Below are 14,497 nucleotides of genomic sequence, written 5' to 3'. Positions count from 1 at the left end.
ACGGCGGCGGCGCTGACGGAGAAGCCAAGGAAAGGCCGCTTTCCGCGCTTCGTCTTGTTTTTGTTTTTCTCGGTTGGCAAGGGGGATAGAAGAGGATGAGCTGGCTCTTCCACTACTCCAAAGGGGGTAGCGGCGGCGGTGGTGCCACCGCCGCCACCTCTTCCTCCTCTTCCGCCGGCGGAGTAGCTTTGCCTTCGACCCTCAGCAGCCTCCAGCAGCAGCGGCAACGGCAGATCGAGTCCCTGCGCAGCGCCCATGCCGCGTGAGTGACACCCCCTTAGGGAGGAGGGCTCTTTTTTTCATAAAACGGTTGGAAGCGGTTTCATTTTTCATAAAACGGTTGGAAGTCGATCCAGAGGAGGGAGGATTGTATGAGGATATCAGGATCTCGTTGGGTGATCTCTCCATTGCTGTTGGCAGACATGTTTTTTTTCTTCAGTAGAGCGGCATGACTCGCTCTCGGCTGAAAACTCGGTTATCAAAGCAGGCCACATGAGGGGCCACTTCTTTAAAGGCATGCATAATCCACCGACTTCGGCCGCCAATAATTTTTAAATTAATAATAACAGTAGTATATTTAAGGTGGGCCTTGATATTGCAGCTTCAGAGGCTTGGTAAGCAGAAGTAGAAGCAGAGGCTGCAAAAGTGCAAGAAGCAGCAGTCGCAAAATCCTAGTTGAAAAGAGCAGCTGTGTTATACAGAGGGCAATGTCTACCACTCTTCCAAAATGAAAATAGTTTGATTGTAATCCAAAAACTAATACCATGTACAGGAATTTGGCCTTCGCTGTATTAGGAAACAGGAAGTGAGTAAATGCTGGTTCACCAATAGCTCTCAGCTTCCTTCAGCAAAACAAGTTGTTGCCCACACATGCTCCTGTCAGCTTTCTTGTGAACAAGTTACTGCTTTCTGTTTCAGCTACAGCAGTGTTTCTCAACCTTGACAATTTTAAGGCATGTGGACTTCAACTCCCAGAATTCCACAGCCAGCAATGCTGGCTGTGGAATTCTGGGAGTTGAAGTCCACATGCCTTAAAATTGTCAAGGTTGAGAAACACTGAGCTACAGAGACCAATCGGCCTTCAAAGGCCCATTCTTATATTTTCTGAGGTCCCTGGAGCTTTTATTGAAAATTAAACTGATTAAAATAGGAAAGAGGGAATCCAGCTATTAAAGGAACCAGTTCTAGTTTAGTTGTAATGTAGAGTTTCTAAGAGAACAAATTATAGTTTGATCTGGCCTTTGAAATTAGGACTTTTTAAGATGCTTAATTGGGTCATTTGTATTTGTTTCACTATTTCAGGAAACATTAATAAACATATTTCTCTTTTTAGTATAGCTGAAATACAAAAAGATGTGGAATATCGGTTGCCCTTCACTGTAACTAACCTGACAATTAATATAAATATGTGAGTATCTTTTGATTTGACTGTATGTCATGTTGAAAACTAAAATCATGCTTAGTGAATCAGTGTGGACTGTTAATTTAATTCTGTTAATTTTCTATTACACCACATTAGGGCTAGAGTGAGTTTTCTCTTGTTTTCCTCTGTTTCAATCTGGATAAATTTTAAGGAGAGAATGTTTTTTCTGTATGACTCTCAAGGAGCACATTGCCTACATTTATGTGGCAAAATTGTCAAGAGCTGTATTTATCAGCATTTTTTCTTACATGCCTAAATGCTAATCATTCAGTTTTATGAAGATGTTTCACTTCAACTTATTTTCTTGGAGTGCACTTAAAATTACTTTGATATCAAAATTCACATTTCTCTAGAAGATTTGAATAAAAAGGCCTTTTTTCATTATCTTTAAACATCTGATTCAGAAAATCACCTAAACAGAGATTCCAACTTTTCTGGACTAGTAACCACATTTGGAATTTTGACGTTATGAACAATAATATAATAAAAATTATTTGATCATAATGTGGTCAATAACAAAACATCAGTATTCCAGAAAGCAAAGTACTGAGTTGCAAGATGTATGTTTCAATTTTCTGTCTCTTAGAAAGTAAAGCAGTATTTTCACATGTGTCTGTTGCTTTGAAGTGTAGTAACTTCCCAGTCATTTTTAGAATAAAATTAATCTCCCAAAATCAAATTAGACATAACATGGAGCTTGTAGGCATGTGGTCATTCCCAGGTCCACATTGGGGATATAGGACTTAGATGATCTTGCATGGCAATAAAACCTCTTTTCCTTGATGACTTTAGAATAGACAGAAGCAAAGGTTAGTAATGCTTTCAGATTCCGGTTTACTGATGCTTTGTTTGGAACAAACCACTTTCCTATACTTGTCACCTTTACTTAATTCAGTTTTCACTAATCATTGGCTTGAGTAGGGCACTTATTTCAGTTGTCTGACAGAGTGAGAGTACATCAACTGTTTGTTGTTTGTGTTGTAAATTCTAGAATTCAAATGGATGAACTATGTTTTTGACTAGATTGTGATTGTACAGATTGTTAGGAAGAACTGTACTATCATTCCAAGTTATTCACATTCTCTAGTAAGGTACATTTTATATTTGGAAAGGTGATGTAATACTGGTAGAGAGCTAAAACATACATGGAAGTTATAATGATCAAATATCTTGATGTTTGCAGCTTGCTTCCTCCTCAGTTTCCTCAGGAAAAGCCAGTCATCAGTGTTTTCCCCCCAATAAGGCATCATATAATGGACAAACAAGGAGCATATGTGACGTCTCCATTAATTAATAATGTATGTATAAATGAATCATTTTCTAGAATTATCAATGGTAAAAATGCATGTCTCTTTCAAGATGTACAACTGGCAAAATTGTATTGTAGAATTGTTAATGTTTACACTTACTGATTGATCTCTTGATACTAGTAGATATCAGTAGTTTTCCCGTGAGCTTTCTTGAACAAAAAGCCACATTTTAGAGGGATTTTTCTAAACTAATTGTAAAAAGAAAATTAAACTAATTTTTTATTGAGCTCCTGATGTTTTTTAAGTTCTTATAATTCCAGGTTATTTGTCAGCTCTGTTTCTGCACACAGAGAACAAAACTGGGCCTCATTGTATATAACACTTGCATCCATCATCTAAGAGAGGCCACATGATTGTTGTTATTAGATTTGTGTCCTGCCTTTTCATCTAGGTATCTATTTAATCTAGTTCAAGGCAGTAAACTTAAGTAATGTCTCCTGTTTCTCCACAACAATCCTGTGCGAATGGGGTGGGCTGAGAGAGAGTAACTGATTCAAAGTCACCCAACTGTTTTTCATGTCTAAGCATAGAAATCACAGTTTCCTGATTTCTAGCCCAGCACCTTATCCACTACACTAAGCTGCCTCTTTATCATTTAAATCGATGATAAATGAACTTTGTTGTATGGCACATAATTTTTAACCATGCTAATTTTTTAAAATAATTTAACAGTTCACAATGCATTCTGATCTTGGCAAAATTGTTCAAAGCATACTTGATGAATTTTGGAAAAATCCTCCGGTTTTGGCTCCCAGCACAACAACATTCCCATAGTAAGTAAGCACATTAAAATATGGGTAATAATTTCAAGCATCACTATGTGAATACTTATGGGGCAAACTCAGATCAAACAATTAAATCAGGGTGTGGCTGCCAATCTAATATTAGGAATTTGGTTTCTAACCTTCATCTTATGCATTCAATTGCTGCATTAAAAATCAAATTTGAATAAAATCTGAGACTATTTGGTATTTTGGGTTGAACTGTTCTCTGCAGGGAACAAGGCTAATGCATGTAGATAAAAAATTGAGTATTTTATCTTTCAATATTGAAGGCCCTTAGCTCTAAACATCTTTCTTTCCCTAATGTCTATGGAGATTATCAGTCACCCAGGTCATAGTTATCCCAAAGATGTTTTTTTCACTTGGCAACTGGACTTCCTTGTGTTTTTTTTTGAAGACGTTTCGCTTCTCATCAAAGAAGCTTTTTCAGCTTTCCCACCATCTAGTCAGAGTGGAAGAAGCTTCTTGGATGAGAAGCGAAACGTCTTCAAAAAAAAACAAGTTGAGTTGCCTTGTGAAAAAAGCTTCTTTCCCTGATCCATCTCAACTTATGAGTACAAATGCTTATTTATAATTGGTCAAAGGAGATACAGAACAGGGGCAATATGTGACAAAAAAGGGAGAATTTATAGTGAGTATCAGCAAGAATACAAGTATCCAATGGCCTAGCTGTAGTAGCATCAGATGCATAATTCCATCACTTACCGGTCTGTTTCCACTAAAAATCAAAATTTTCCTAAATTTCAGCATCTAGATATTAAGTGCATGTCTTATATTTTGGATTATATTAGCACTGAAAAGACTCATTAGTTCTGACATAACTGATTCATAATAAAACATTGCTGAAGTTTTAGTTAGCCCCTCAATTTTAATTAATTGGATTAAAAGAACCGTGTGTCAGGAGATGGTGAATTACTGCTATGTGAACATTCTGGCATTGATAAGATTAGGATGGCTTGTCATGCATTCAGTTAGAATTAATTACAACTGCTGTCAACTGTGTTTAACCAGAAACCTCTTTAATGCTTAATACAAATTCATTTTGACAAGAAAAACCTGAAAATGCTATAAAATAATTTGCTGATAATATATTGTTTTTCCCCTTAGCCTTTACAGCAAGCCAACTGGAATTCCTACATATGCTCAGAATTTTCCATTTCTTTCTCCATATCTGCCACAAGAAACAAATAGGTCTGTAGCACCTGTGCCCCTTGCAGAATCACTTTCTTCAGGTTATACTACAGACAGACCTGCAGCTCCTTCCTTTGGCATGATAACTGACTTGCCATTACCTGTTCCAACAACAGAAACGTTATCACAGGTATGTATTGATATAATTCAAATATTACCATGTAGAGAAATTATATTTGCCAGCAATACCTGAACATATTCCAAAAATCTTTAGAGATTTTATAAAACTTTAGTACAGGAAAAACTGCTGTCGTTTAGCTTAGTATTCTGTCATAATTTACAACATACAAGCTGGATTGTTATTTAAAGAAATATATATTGTTTAATCTTTTTAGGGAAACCAAAATGGATTCGGGTACAAAATGCCTGATGTTCCAGATGTATTTCCAGAACTATCAGAACTAAGGTAAAAGATTTAAAAGAGTGTGTCTGTGTGTTGTAAATATGGATAAAATTGTTCCTCAATGTTGAAAACCATAGATTTATATCTATATCTCAGTAAAGCCAGAATGTTCCTAGTAGTATAAAATAAGTCGGCAAAGTATTTCTTTAGCTACGGGTAAATCTGAGTAGGTGGTGAAAAATTCAGTATTGTACCAGTTTCACTTCTTGTAAATATTTGCCTATGTTCCTGCTTTGTTCATTTGTTTAGTAATTGCCATGAACTGTTTTTGCCGGAGCATTGGCAATTCTCAGGATTCATTCTCTAAAAGTTCTGGCTTTCTCAGGAAAGTAGCAGTGACTGAGTTCAGATTTTGGAAATAATTAAGCATTAATCTTGCATATGTGTTCCTTTTTTAATGAGACAAGGATTAGCATTATATGCACCAGAATGAAATGCCACTTTATCAAGAAACTCTGTATATACAGTTGTCAAAATATAACAGTATATATTTTGCCTAGTTGCTAAATACTGTTTTTATTTTCTTTGCAATTCAGCATATCACAGTTGACAGACATGAATGAACAAGAAGATATATTGCTAGAACAATTTGTTAATCTGCCCCAATTGAAGCATATTATTAATGATAAAGATGATTTAGTGAAAAGCATTGAAGAACTAGCAAGTAAGACTTCCAAATATTTCTAATTAGAATAACATTTTATGAAAAAAATGATATTCTTCTAAAATTCAACAGTGGGTTTACCTTGCAGAAAAAAATTTATTATTGGAACCAAGCTTGGAGTCAAAAAGGCAAACAATACTAGAAAAAGTAAGTATAAGGAAAAATATTTTCTGCAATTTGAGAATTGATTTCTGACCTTGTTTAATAAAAACATATTTTCATTCTAGTACGAACAACTGATTCATTTGAAAGCCACATTTGAAAAGAAAGTACAAAGGCAGCATGAACTTAGTGAGGTGAGCTTTTCCTTTTTGTAAGAGGAAACAAAGCATTATTCACTTATTTGTACAGAGATTGTTAAGACGGGATTCTAGTTACTATCCCAGCCTGTTTTGGAGGCTAACCTATCTTAATCTTTTTCCTTTGTAGTTAAAAGTATTGTTTATTTACACTTTTTTTAACTGCCCCAGTCTGAAGGTTCTGAGTGGCATATAACAAACCAAATATATAAAAAGTAATTGATCAGCCCATCCAAAGATGGACACCCATAGGAGTTAATTAAGGTTAATGGCACAGTACAAGCTGTTGTAACTACTTTACAAAATGCCATGGGGGGGGGGAGCCCTGTGGACCTCCTGAGGAAATGAACTGAACATTTCCAAGTTACACACTGTTCTTTTCACAGAGTTGCAGTGCAAGTGCACTGCAGGCAAGATTGAAAGTGGCCGCCCATGAAGCTGAAGAAGAGTCTGACACTATTGCGGAAGACTTTCTGGAAGGGAAAACGGAAGTAGACGATTTTCTTAGTAGTTTCATGGAGAAAAGAACAGTATGTAGATTTCTCAGATTTCAAAATCTAATTGTTTCAAATACTTGAAACCTTAAAATTATAATTAATCCAATTGAAAGCTATCGAATAAGTAGAATTCAAGATTATTTTGCTGTTTTAAAAATAGACACAATTAACTGTATGGAGGAAAATTCTTGTATTCAGCAGAGAAATACCAATACTTAAGCCTTCTTCCTTCAGAATGGCTTTTGTTTGCCAAATTGCCTAACATTACTGGAAAGCTAAGTATGCACTAAAATTATTGCTTTGTGAAGCATGCACTGATTATAGGAATACAACTGTCCCATCACTTTCTTGCTATCTGCAATGCTATGTTATGCAAGGATACAGAAATAATATCAGTAGTATAGTATGTTGCTTAAATTGCTTAAGTAGGTGGGATTGAAAACAAAAGTCAATATTACCCCATCAACCGTTATAGTATTAAGTGTAAGAGTAAGGGAGCCTGTTCCCCACTTCTGTATGAAAGAACACCCTAATGTGTCAAGTTTTCTTCCATTGGGGCACAGAATCCTTTTGGATTTGGAATAATTCAAGTACATATGTTTCATTTAATAACTTTGCTGTTAATGGCAAACTTCAAGGAGAATGTACCCAAGAAAGAATATACCTTGATATTATTATTGATAGCCTTTGAATACTGTACTATTGTGATGTGTACCATTAACTAATTATTTAAACTGCTAGAAGAACATTTGTTCAGCCTTAAATCAGTAATTCCTTGTAATAGCTTAAGTATCCTTAGAACTGAAGTCTAAGCATATGAATCGCCTTCAACTATGGTACTGCTCGTGAAGCTTGCTGAGATGAACACAAATTTAGTGGAAGTTGATTTCTTTATTTTGATTGTTTTAGCAATATTATTTTCCACCAAAGTAAATTTGGAATATATGGTGTTAAATTGTTCTTCCTTAGATTTGCCAGTGTAGAAGAGCCAAAGAAGAAAAGCTACAACAGACAATAGCAATGCGTGGCCAATTTCATGTTCCATTATAGGTATGTTTCTAATATGAGGCAGATTCTAATTGTCCTGCCTGCTACACATTCATTTATCAGAATACATTCATATAAATAATGTCTACCAGTACTGAATGTTTGATAGGACACTTTCCCATTATGTGTATTATGCACAAAAAGTGTAGTCATATAAATTATGTATGTATGTGTGTCAGAGATAAGTGTTACGTACAGGGCTTTTTTTGTCATAGAACGCCCAGAACGGAGTTCCGGCACCTTTTTTTTTTTTTTTTTTTTTTACAAAAAAAGCACTGGTTACGTAATACCACAAAATGAAAGCCACATATACAAGAACTTAAGCTTTTGATTATGTAATTAAGAAAGTTTTACATTGCTTCATGGAAAAACATCACAATTAGAAATATGTCAACTGTTTGTGAAGAAATGCCAAAAAATGGAATTGGCCAATGCTCATCTTTCATTCTCCACCAGTTCCCACAATCATCCAAAAAGGCTTTTCTGAGCATTTGGGACATGGAGAGTCCAGAACATTGTCAATTATGTCATGCAATACTGAAAATGGGGTGGGAGGGGGCAGGGGGAATCATTAAATATAATTTGTTTATGGCTATGATTCAAATATGCTGTATGTATGGCAACTTTCAATAATATTGTATGCAGTTTTACTTTGTCTTTTGAATTTAGCCTTTTATGAAAAGCAATCAATGCAATCGGTGATTAAAGGATATGTATCAGTTTTCTACCTTAAATTAATCTGAATTTAAGAATTTAAATATAAAGTTTTATATGTGTGCATTGAGAACTTTGACTAATGGTAGATACTTTTTTCTATTCACAGATTTTTTTCAGCTAATTAGAATTTTAAGGCAACAAATCCAGCAAAGCACATTTTCATAGATCTATTATTTTGCAAATAAGCATTTCATTATGGTTGTATTTATAGAAAAAAAATTGTATATAGAGCTGGGGTGATTTTTTTTGTACAAATTAGTGTCTTTCTATTATTTTATTCAAGATGTACTTCTACTGCAATTTTTGCACTAATATTTCTTGTTATTGATTACCCTTATCATATTTAATTTCATGCTGCTGTCTCTACCACCTTTATAGATTAAATATTTAAAGATGTAATTTTGACTAGATTTTTAAATTTTATACAGCATAATCCATAACTTTCTTATTAAATACTGGCTGGTTTGTTTGAGAGGCATAGAAATGTTGGTTGGTTAAAGTAAATTACAAGTAAAATAAATTAGATTTTTCACCCTGCTTTACCAGAAAGCACCAGAATTCAATTTCTTGAAATCAAGTTTTCACCCATTTTTGTATCTTTCACTACATAAATAAGAGTTCAAGTACTTAATTCAATACACTACTGCAATCAGATTGAGTAGTTAAGAAACTGAAGAGCTAAAAGCTTTAAGCACCCCTTCAGACTTTTAGAGGAAATCGGTATGATTTTGTATAGAATTCTTTCTTGTAATTTTGCCACTCGTTGCTTTGGGAAATATCCTTCCTCCAGCCTCAAGTGGAGATAGGCATAATTCTCTTCAATTCTTACATCTTTCTTTCTTATTTGTGTTGAAGCAAATGAGTGGGTAGATTGTATAAGATTTTGGTATTCCTACATTTGCTTTATTTCCTCAACTCTGTTCTCTTTTGCCCTAGTGAAATTAATGAGGGAAGAAGAACTTTATCTAGTATATATATTACCAACAACTATATTATTTAGATCCAGTAGAATATACTCAAATCCTAATCTCTCAGTGCCCTGCATCAGACGTAAAATAAGCAAGTTTATTCACCTGTTCAGTATTATGTTGTCAGAATGTAATGAAATAACTGCAGTTTTAAAGCACTGTTCTACAGAGGTAAAATTGAGGTTATCCTAAAAATACAACCAAAGAATTTTATTTTCATATAAAAATAGTTTAATTTTATGTCTTGCATGTTTATAAGAACTCAGAATGTTTTTATAATTAAATCTTGGACTTTTTTTTCTTTAGATAATTGGCAAAAATCGATAAATGACAATATTGCAGAAAACTAAATCTAGGAGTATACATTCATGACTTGTTTTTTTCCTTTTGCTGCTGACTTTGTTAAGGAATATATTTCTTTTTCTTGAACGGTTTATAGGGTTTCTCTCCAAAAAGGTTCAGTATTGATATTTGCATTTTTGAAGCAGAATATTCAATTCTGCATGTGGAAAAGTAACTGTAGAGTTCAGCTTTATATACTTTGGAAAGTAATGATAATTTTGAGACTTAAACTGGAAATAAATAAATTTGGTGGAACAAATACTATTGCTACATGTGTCTTTAGGTTATTTTATCAGTTCTGCTTCAGGGATCCTTGTTCCCTGATCTCGGCTTCTCTCCTCTGGCAGTCTTTAGATTTAAATTAATAATATATGTTTGAAAGTTACATAATTGTACATATCTCTTACTGTTAGCTAGTCTTTTTATGTAAATGAAAACAGTCTAGTTAGGATTTTACGCTGTTTTTTGTTGTAAAGTAAATCTTGAACCATTTCACCTTCACTTAGAAATGTTGAGGAAAGTTACTGGTTAGAAATTTAATTTAAAATTTAATTCAAGTTAAGCCACAATGTGGTTTGTTAATATTCAATGTGAACTCAGCTATAGGGGCTAATGGATCATAGTTTATGATAACAGCATTACATGAACACAACCCAAGTGTGATTTATAAAAACACTGTTCTTAATCTGGTGCTTGAAATCAGCTAAAAGGTAGAGTTTCAAAATGTATCAAGTTTTCTTCCAAGTGAAGTGTGCTCATCAGTGGGTTGTGAATTGTACACTCTTGCTTTGTTGCTATCAAGGTCTTCTTGAATCAGCATGGGTTTATATGAATTGTGAAAAAAGCTGTGTTGACTGTAGCACTTCCTACATTTCAAGCCCATTCCTTCTTTCCATACAGGAAAAGTGCCTTGCTGGGTGCACTTGTATTGATTCTTTATCCTTAAATGCTTGCATGCATTGGGGTAACTAAGGAATTAGAAGTTCTCTTTCTCTACTTAATATTAATTGCTGATTATATAATTATAAAAACTCCACATCATATCACAGTATTGATAACTATACTCCAACACAGGTAATGATGGAATCAATCAATGACTATTTAAATAGGTCTTCAGGTTCAATTTGATTTTGTTAACATCAACAGTAACAAAAATGTAGTCAAAGGGAGACTTTTGCTTTGGAGGTCTCTGTACAATAGAGATCCCATAGAGGAAAGGGAGCCAATTCATTATGATGTGAAAACAGTGGATGCTCAGCCCTGAGAAATCATTCCCTGTAACACTGTATTCAGATGATGACTACCAAAACAAATGGCATTAAAAGCCAATAGGAAGTTAGGAGGCTATCAACATGCATGAATGAACTTTGGGTTATTTCTTTAAAGAGTAAGGATTGCAAATCGCCTTTCTTCCTCAAAATAAAAATGTAGCTCAATGTGGATTTATTTTCTAACCACTAGCAGAAGTGGACATGAGTATGAATTGAAAAATAAATTAGAAACCTAAAGTTAGAAAAGGTATTAAGCTTATAGCTGGCTGAAACCAATGCCCAAAAGCTTTCATTCTAGGGACAAAAATCTCCTGAACATTTTGTTGCCACTCCCTTTTTGCAACATACACATTGGATTCACACATCATGCTTATTCATGAGGTAGATGTTTGGCTTGTGGCTAACTATGTGACTGCAAATAGTATTTATTACAGAACTCCCATTTAATCGTCTAAAGCTTAATGTGATGTGCCACTTCAGCTGCAAACAGAACAGTTACAGCATTCAATCATTTTGTTCTCAATTGAGAAGATAAAGTTTTAACAATAGTTTTCAGGAGCTCACTATGGATGTTTTTGCTATATTATAAATACCACTTTGAATTAAGATTCTAGAGTGTAACAGTAAAAAAAAAAAGAATTGGATAACCAAACATTATTGTTTTTAATTTTCTAAATTATACTAATGCCAATAGTGCATACTATATCTTTAATTTTGCAATAGTTTTAGTAATAATCAGCATTGCTACTATACAAGACAAACTATTAAATGAAAGATCTCTGGGCTCCAAGTAAAAGCAGGAGCTGAGTAGGAATAGCTGCACATGTAAAATACACTACACAAAATTTCTAGAAGACATAATATGGTATATTCTACAGCATTTCCATAATGCAGATTTTATGGCAGATTTGACCATCATCAATTTATGCTTTATAGCAGGGGTGTCAAACTGCCACGCCAAAACCGCACCCACCCCATTGCCGGCAATGAGAAAAAAGTTACGATATGTCGCAACACATCACATGACATCACAAGTTTGACACCCGTGCTTTATAGAGTAGCCATTTTACAGTAGAGTACTTTTATATTTGAGTTCGGCACTACCTACTGAGTACGTCACAGCTTGTGTTCAAAATAAGATAGATAATAAAATCTGGTTATGAATGTATAACCATGTAAGATGCAAAAGAAATTAAACACATTATTACTGTACAACATATGAAACAGCTTATGGTGGGACTTCAGTGCAAGATGCGTTGCACCTTCTTTACATCTGGTACAATTTGGGCCGCTGTAAAAATGCTCTACCTCCAAAGGATCCTGCTTTATTTCACCAATAAGAAAGACCGAACAGTTGTTCTTAACATTTGCTTGATTTGGGTGGGTCTAGTGGGGTGCAATTGAACTGTTCTCTGTTCTGTTTATCAAATTTTGGAGGGGTGAGATAAGTGGTTAAAAACGGGTAGACATAGCTTTATCTTCCTTAAATATATCTAGTTTCATTTTAAAACCAATTACATTAATGTCCATTACCATATCTAATAATAGCAAATCATAATTTTCAGGATGTCTTCTACAAAGAAGTGTTCCTTTTACTGGCCAGCCTGGTCCCAGATTCCTCTTTTAACTTTAATGCAAAGTCTTACATTTATTCTCCTGCTTGAGGATACCTCAAAAATTAAGTAACAAATAGGAATGTTTAGCCTGGGGGAGGGAGGGAGGACATTAAATGTGTAACTGGTGAGTAAATCAATTACATTTAATTTTGGTTGGCAAAAACTGTTCAATGTTTTAAAAACCCTACAGGTGATTATAGGTTACAAAAGTACTAAATAAACAACTTGAGCAGTACCCATAGGTATGATCTTCTCAGCCTCTCTCTGCTCTTATTCTCACTTGTTTATTTACCTGATACCAAGATTTAAAAAAAACCCAGGTCAGCTGAAGGAAGTAGCAGAAGCAAAGAAAAACTGAAGTAAAATTGTAAGCATTGTTGTGGTCATGTGATTTTCATTTAATGAGTGTTTCACTTAACAACCAGGTTGCCCATCCCAATTGGGGTCAATAAATAAGGACTACCTATATTTGGGAAAGGACCAGTGATTTATTGCAAGCTGATGAGGATGAATATAAAAAAGAATTTGGAAAGCATTTTTTTTTTTTTAGAATTTTCTAGATTTCCTTGAATGGCACATAGATTAAAGTATTTTAAGCTACTGGAAGTCTTAGTCACATCTTCCAATAGTCCACTTCAAAAAATGTACATGGGAATAGATGTGCCTATCTCCATCCTCCTTTGTCATGATCCCTATCCTATTCCACAATTCAGAAGATGAAAAGTATACAGTCCCCGCTACATTAACCTGAACTTACAAAGGGATGAATGGCATGATTTAAGTCAGTGGTTCTCAACCGTTTTAATGCCGCGACCCCAACCGGTCGTAAGTCGATGACTAAACCGGTCATAAGTCGATGACTAAACTGGTCGTAAGTCGAGGACTACCCAACCGGTCATAAGTCGAGGACTTTCCCTGCCCGGGAACGCCGCGCATGCGTGGTTCCGCCCCCTGTGCCGGCCGAGGCGTAGCTGGCAAGCGGCAGAGACGGAGCAGGCCGACCACCAGCTGGCCCAGCCCAAGGGAGGTAAGGCACCCACCAAAAAAGGGGGAAAAATGGCGGACAAAAAAAATGGTGGGGAAAAAAATGGCGGACAGCCTTGCTTGGCGACCCCCGTGAAATGGTCGATCGACCCCAAATGGGGTCCCGACCCACAGGTTGAGAACCACTGATTTAAGTATAGGTAGAGTTAATCTCTTGCTGACCCACTTTCTGTCCTATAATTTAACATCAGTCAAATGTAAAAAGGCAATATAGAGTCAGACCTGATTGATATTTGGGGGTGGGGGATTCGCCACAATAATCCAGGATTGGGGAAGAGGGAGAAAATCCTGGGAGAAGATAATGGTAGACCACTTTGATAGGAAAACATGAACCAGGAGCTGTTCAATTGAAGACAGATTACTTGAAGAGAAAAATAGGGAAAAACAGCATTTGCAGAGGCACCAACAGAAGCAATGTTACTACTACCATCCAAGTCATAGAACTAATCTAGGAAAACTGATTTGGTTATTTTAATCTTAATTTTCCAAATTTCTTTGGCAATGGCCTTCAATACGCAGACATCTTTGACAATATTTTAAGTCCATACATGGCTATTTTCAACATAATTTGTTTCAAGATTGTATAAAAGAAACCAAACAGAAGACATCTATTTGCTTGTTTCATTTGAGTATTTTTGGTGTCAAGGTAAAATAACATTGTGTATTGGTTTGGTCTGAATTGGATTGGTTTGGCTTTGGCATTGCTTAAACATTTCCTATCATTTCTTTGGAGTGGTCTTACTGTACACAGTTATCCTATTGATAATAGTTATGTAAAACAAAATGTTCATTCTATATGGCTCTGTAAATGGATAAGAGAAGATGAATAAATGCAAAAACATTCTAGCTTATTACTTTATCACATATGGACTCTTTAAGTGCATAAATCCCTTTCTTTGGAAGTTTTGATAGGCAGTCTTTAT

The 14,497-nt window shown here is 35.2% G+C and overlaps 1 protein-coding gene across 1 annotated transcript; it reads left to right on the top strand.

Annotated features, from left to right (window-relative positions):
* The first annotated feature begins 57 nt into the window (after positions 1-57).
* Positions 58-9,883, top strand: VPS37A (VPS37A subunit of ESCRT-I). Its single transcript, XM_015830955.1, has 12 exons — positions 58-262; positions 1,334-1,408; positions 2,607-2,721; positions 3,406-3,506; positions 4,623-4,836; positions 5,042-5,112; positions 5,646-5,773; positions 5,862-5,920; positions 6,001-6,069; positions 6,459-6,602; positions 7,539-7,619; positions 8,440-9,883. Exons 1-11 carry the CDS (start codon positions 96-98, stop codon positions 7,617-7,619), a joined length of 1,224 nt encoding a protein of 407 aa, XP_015686441.1. The 5' UTR covers positions 58-95; the 3' UTR covers positions 8,440-9,883.
* Positions 9,884-14,497: the final 4,614 nt, after the last annotated feature.

The sequence above is a fragment of the Protobothrops mucrosquamatus genome, unplaced genomic scaffold (assembly GCF_001527695.2).
Source record: "Protobothrops mucrosquamatus isolate PMUCROS unplaced genomic scaffold, P.Mucros_1.0 scaffold_252, whole genome shotgun sequence".
NCBI lineage: Eukaryota > Metazoa > Chordata > Lepidosauria > Squamata > Viperidae > Protobothrops > Protobothrops mucrosquamatus.
This window is presented reverse-complemented; position numbering and strand designations above follow the sequence as displayed.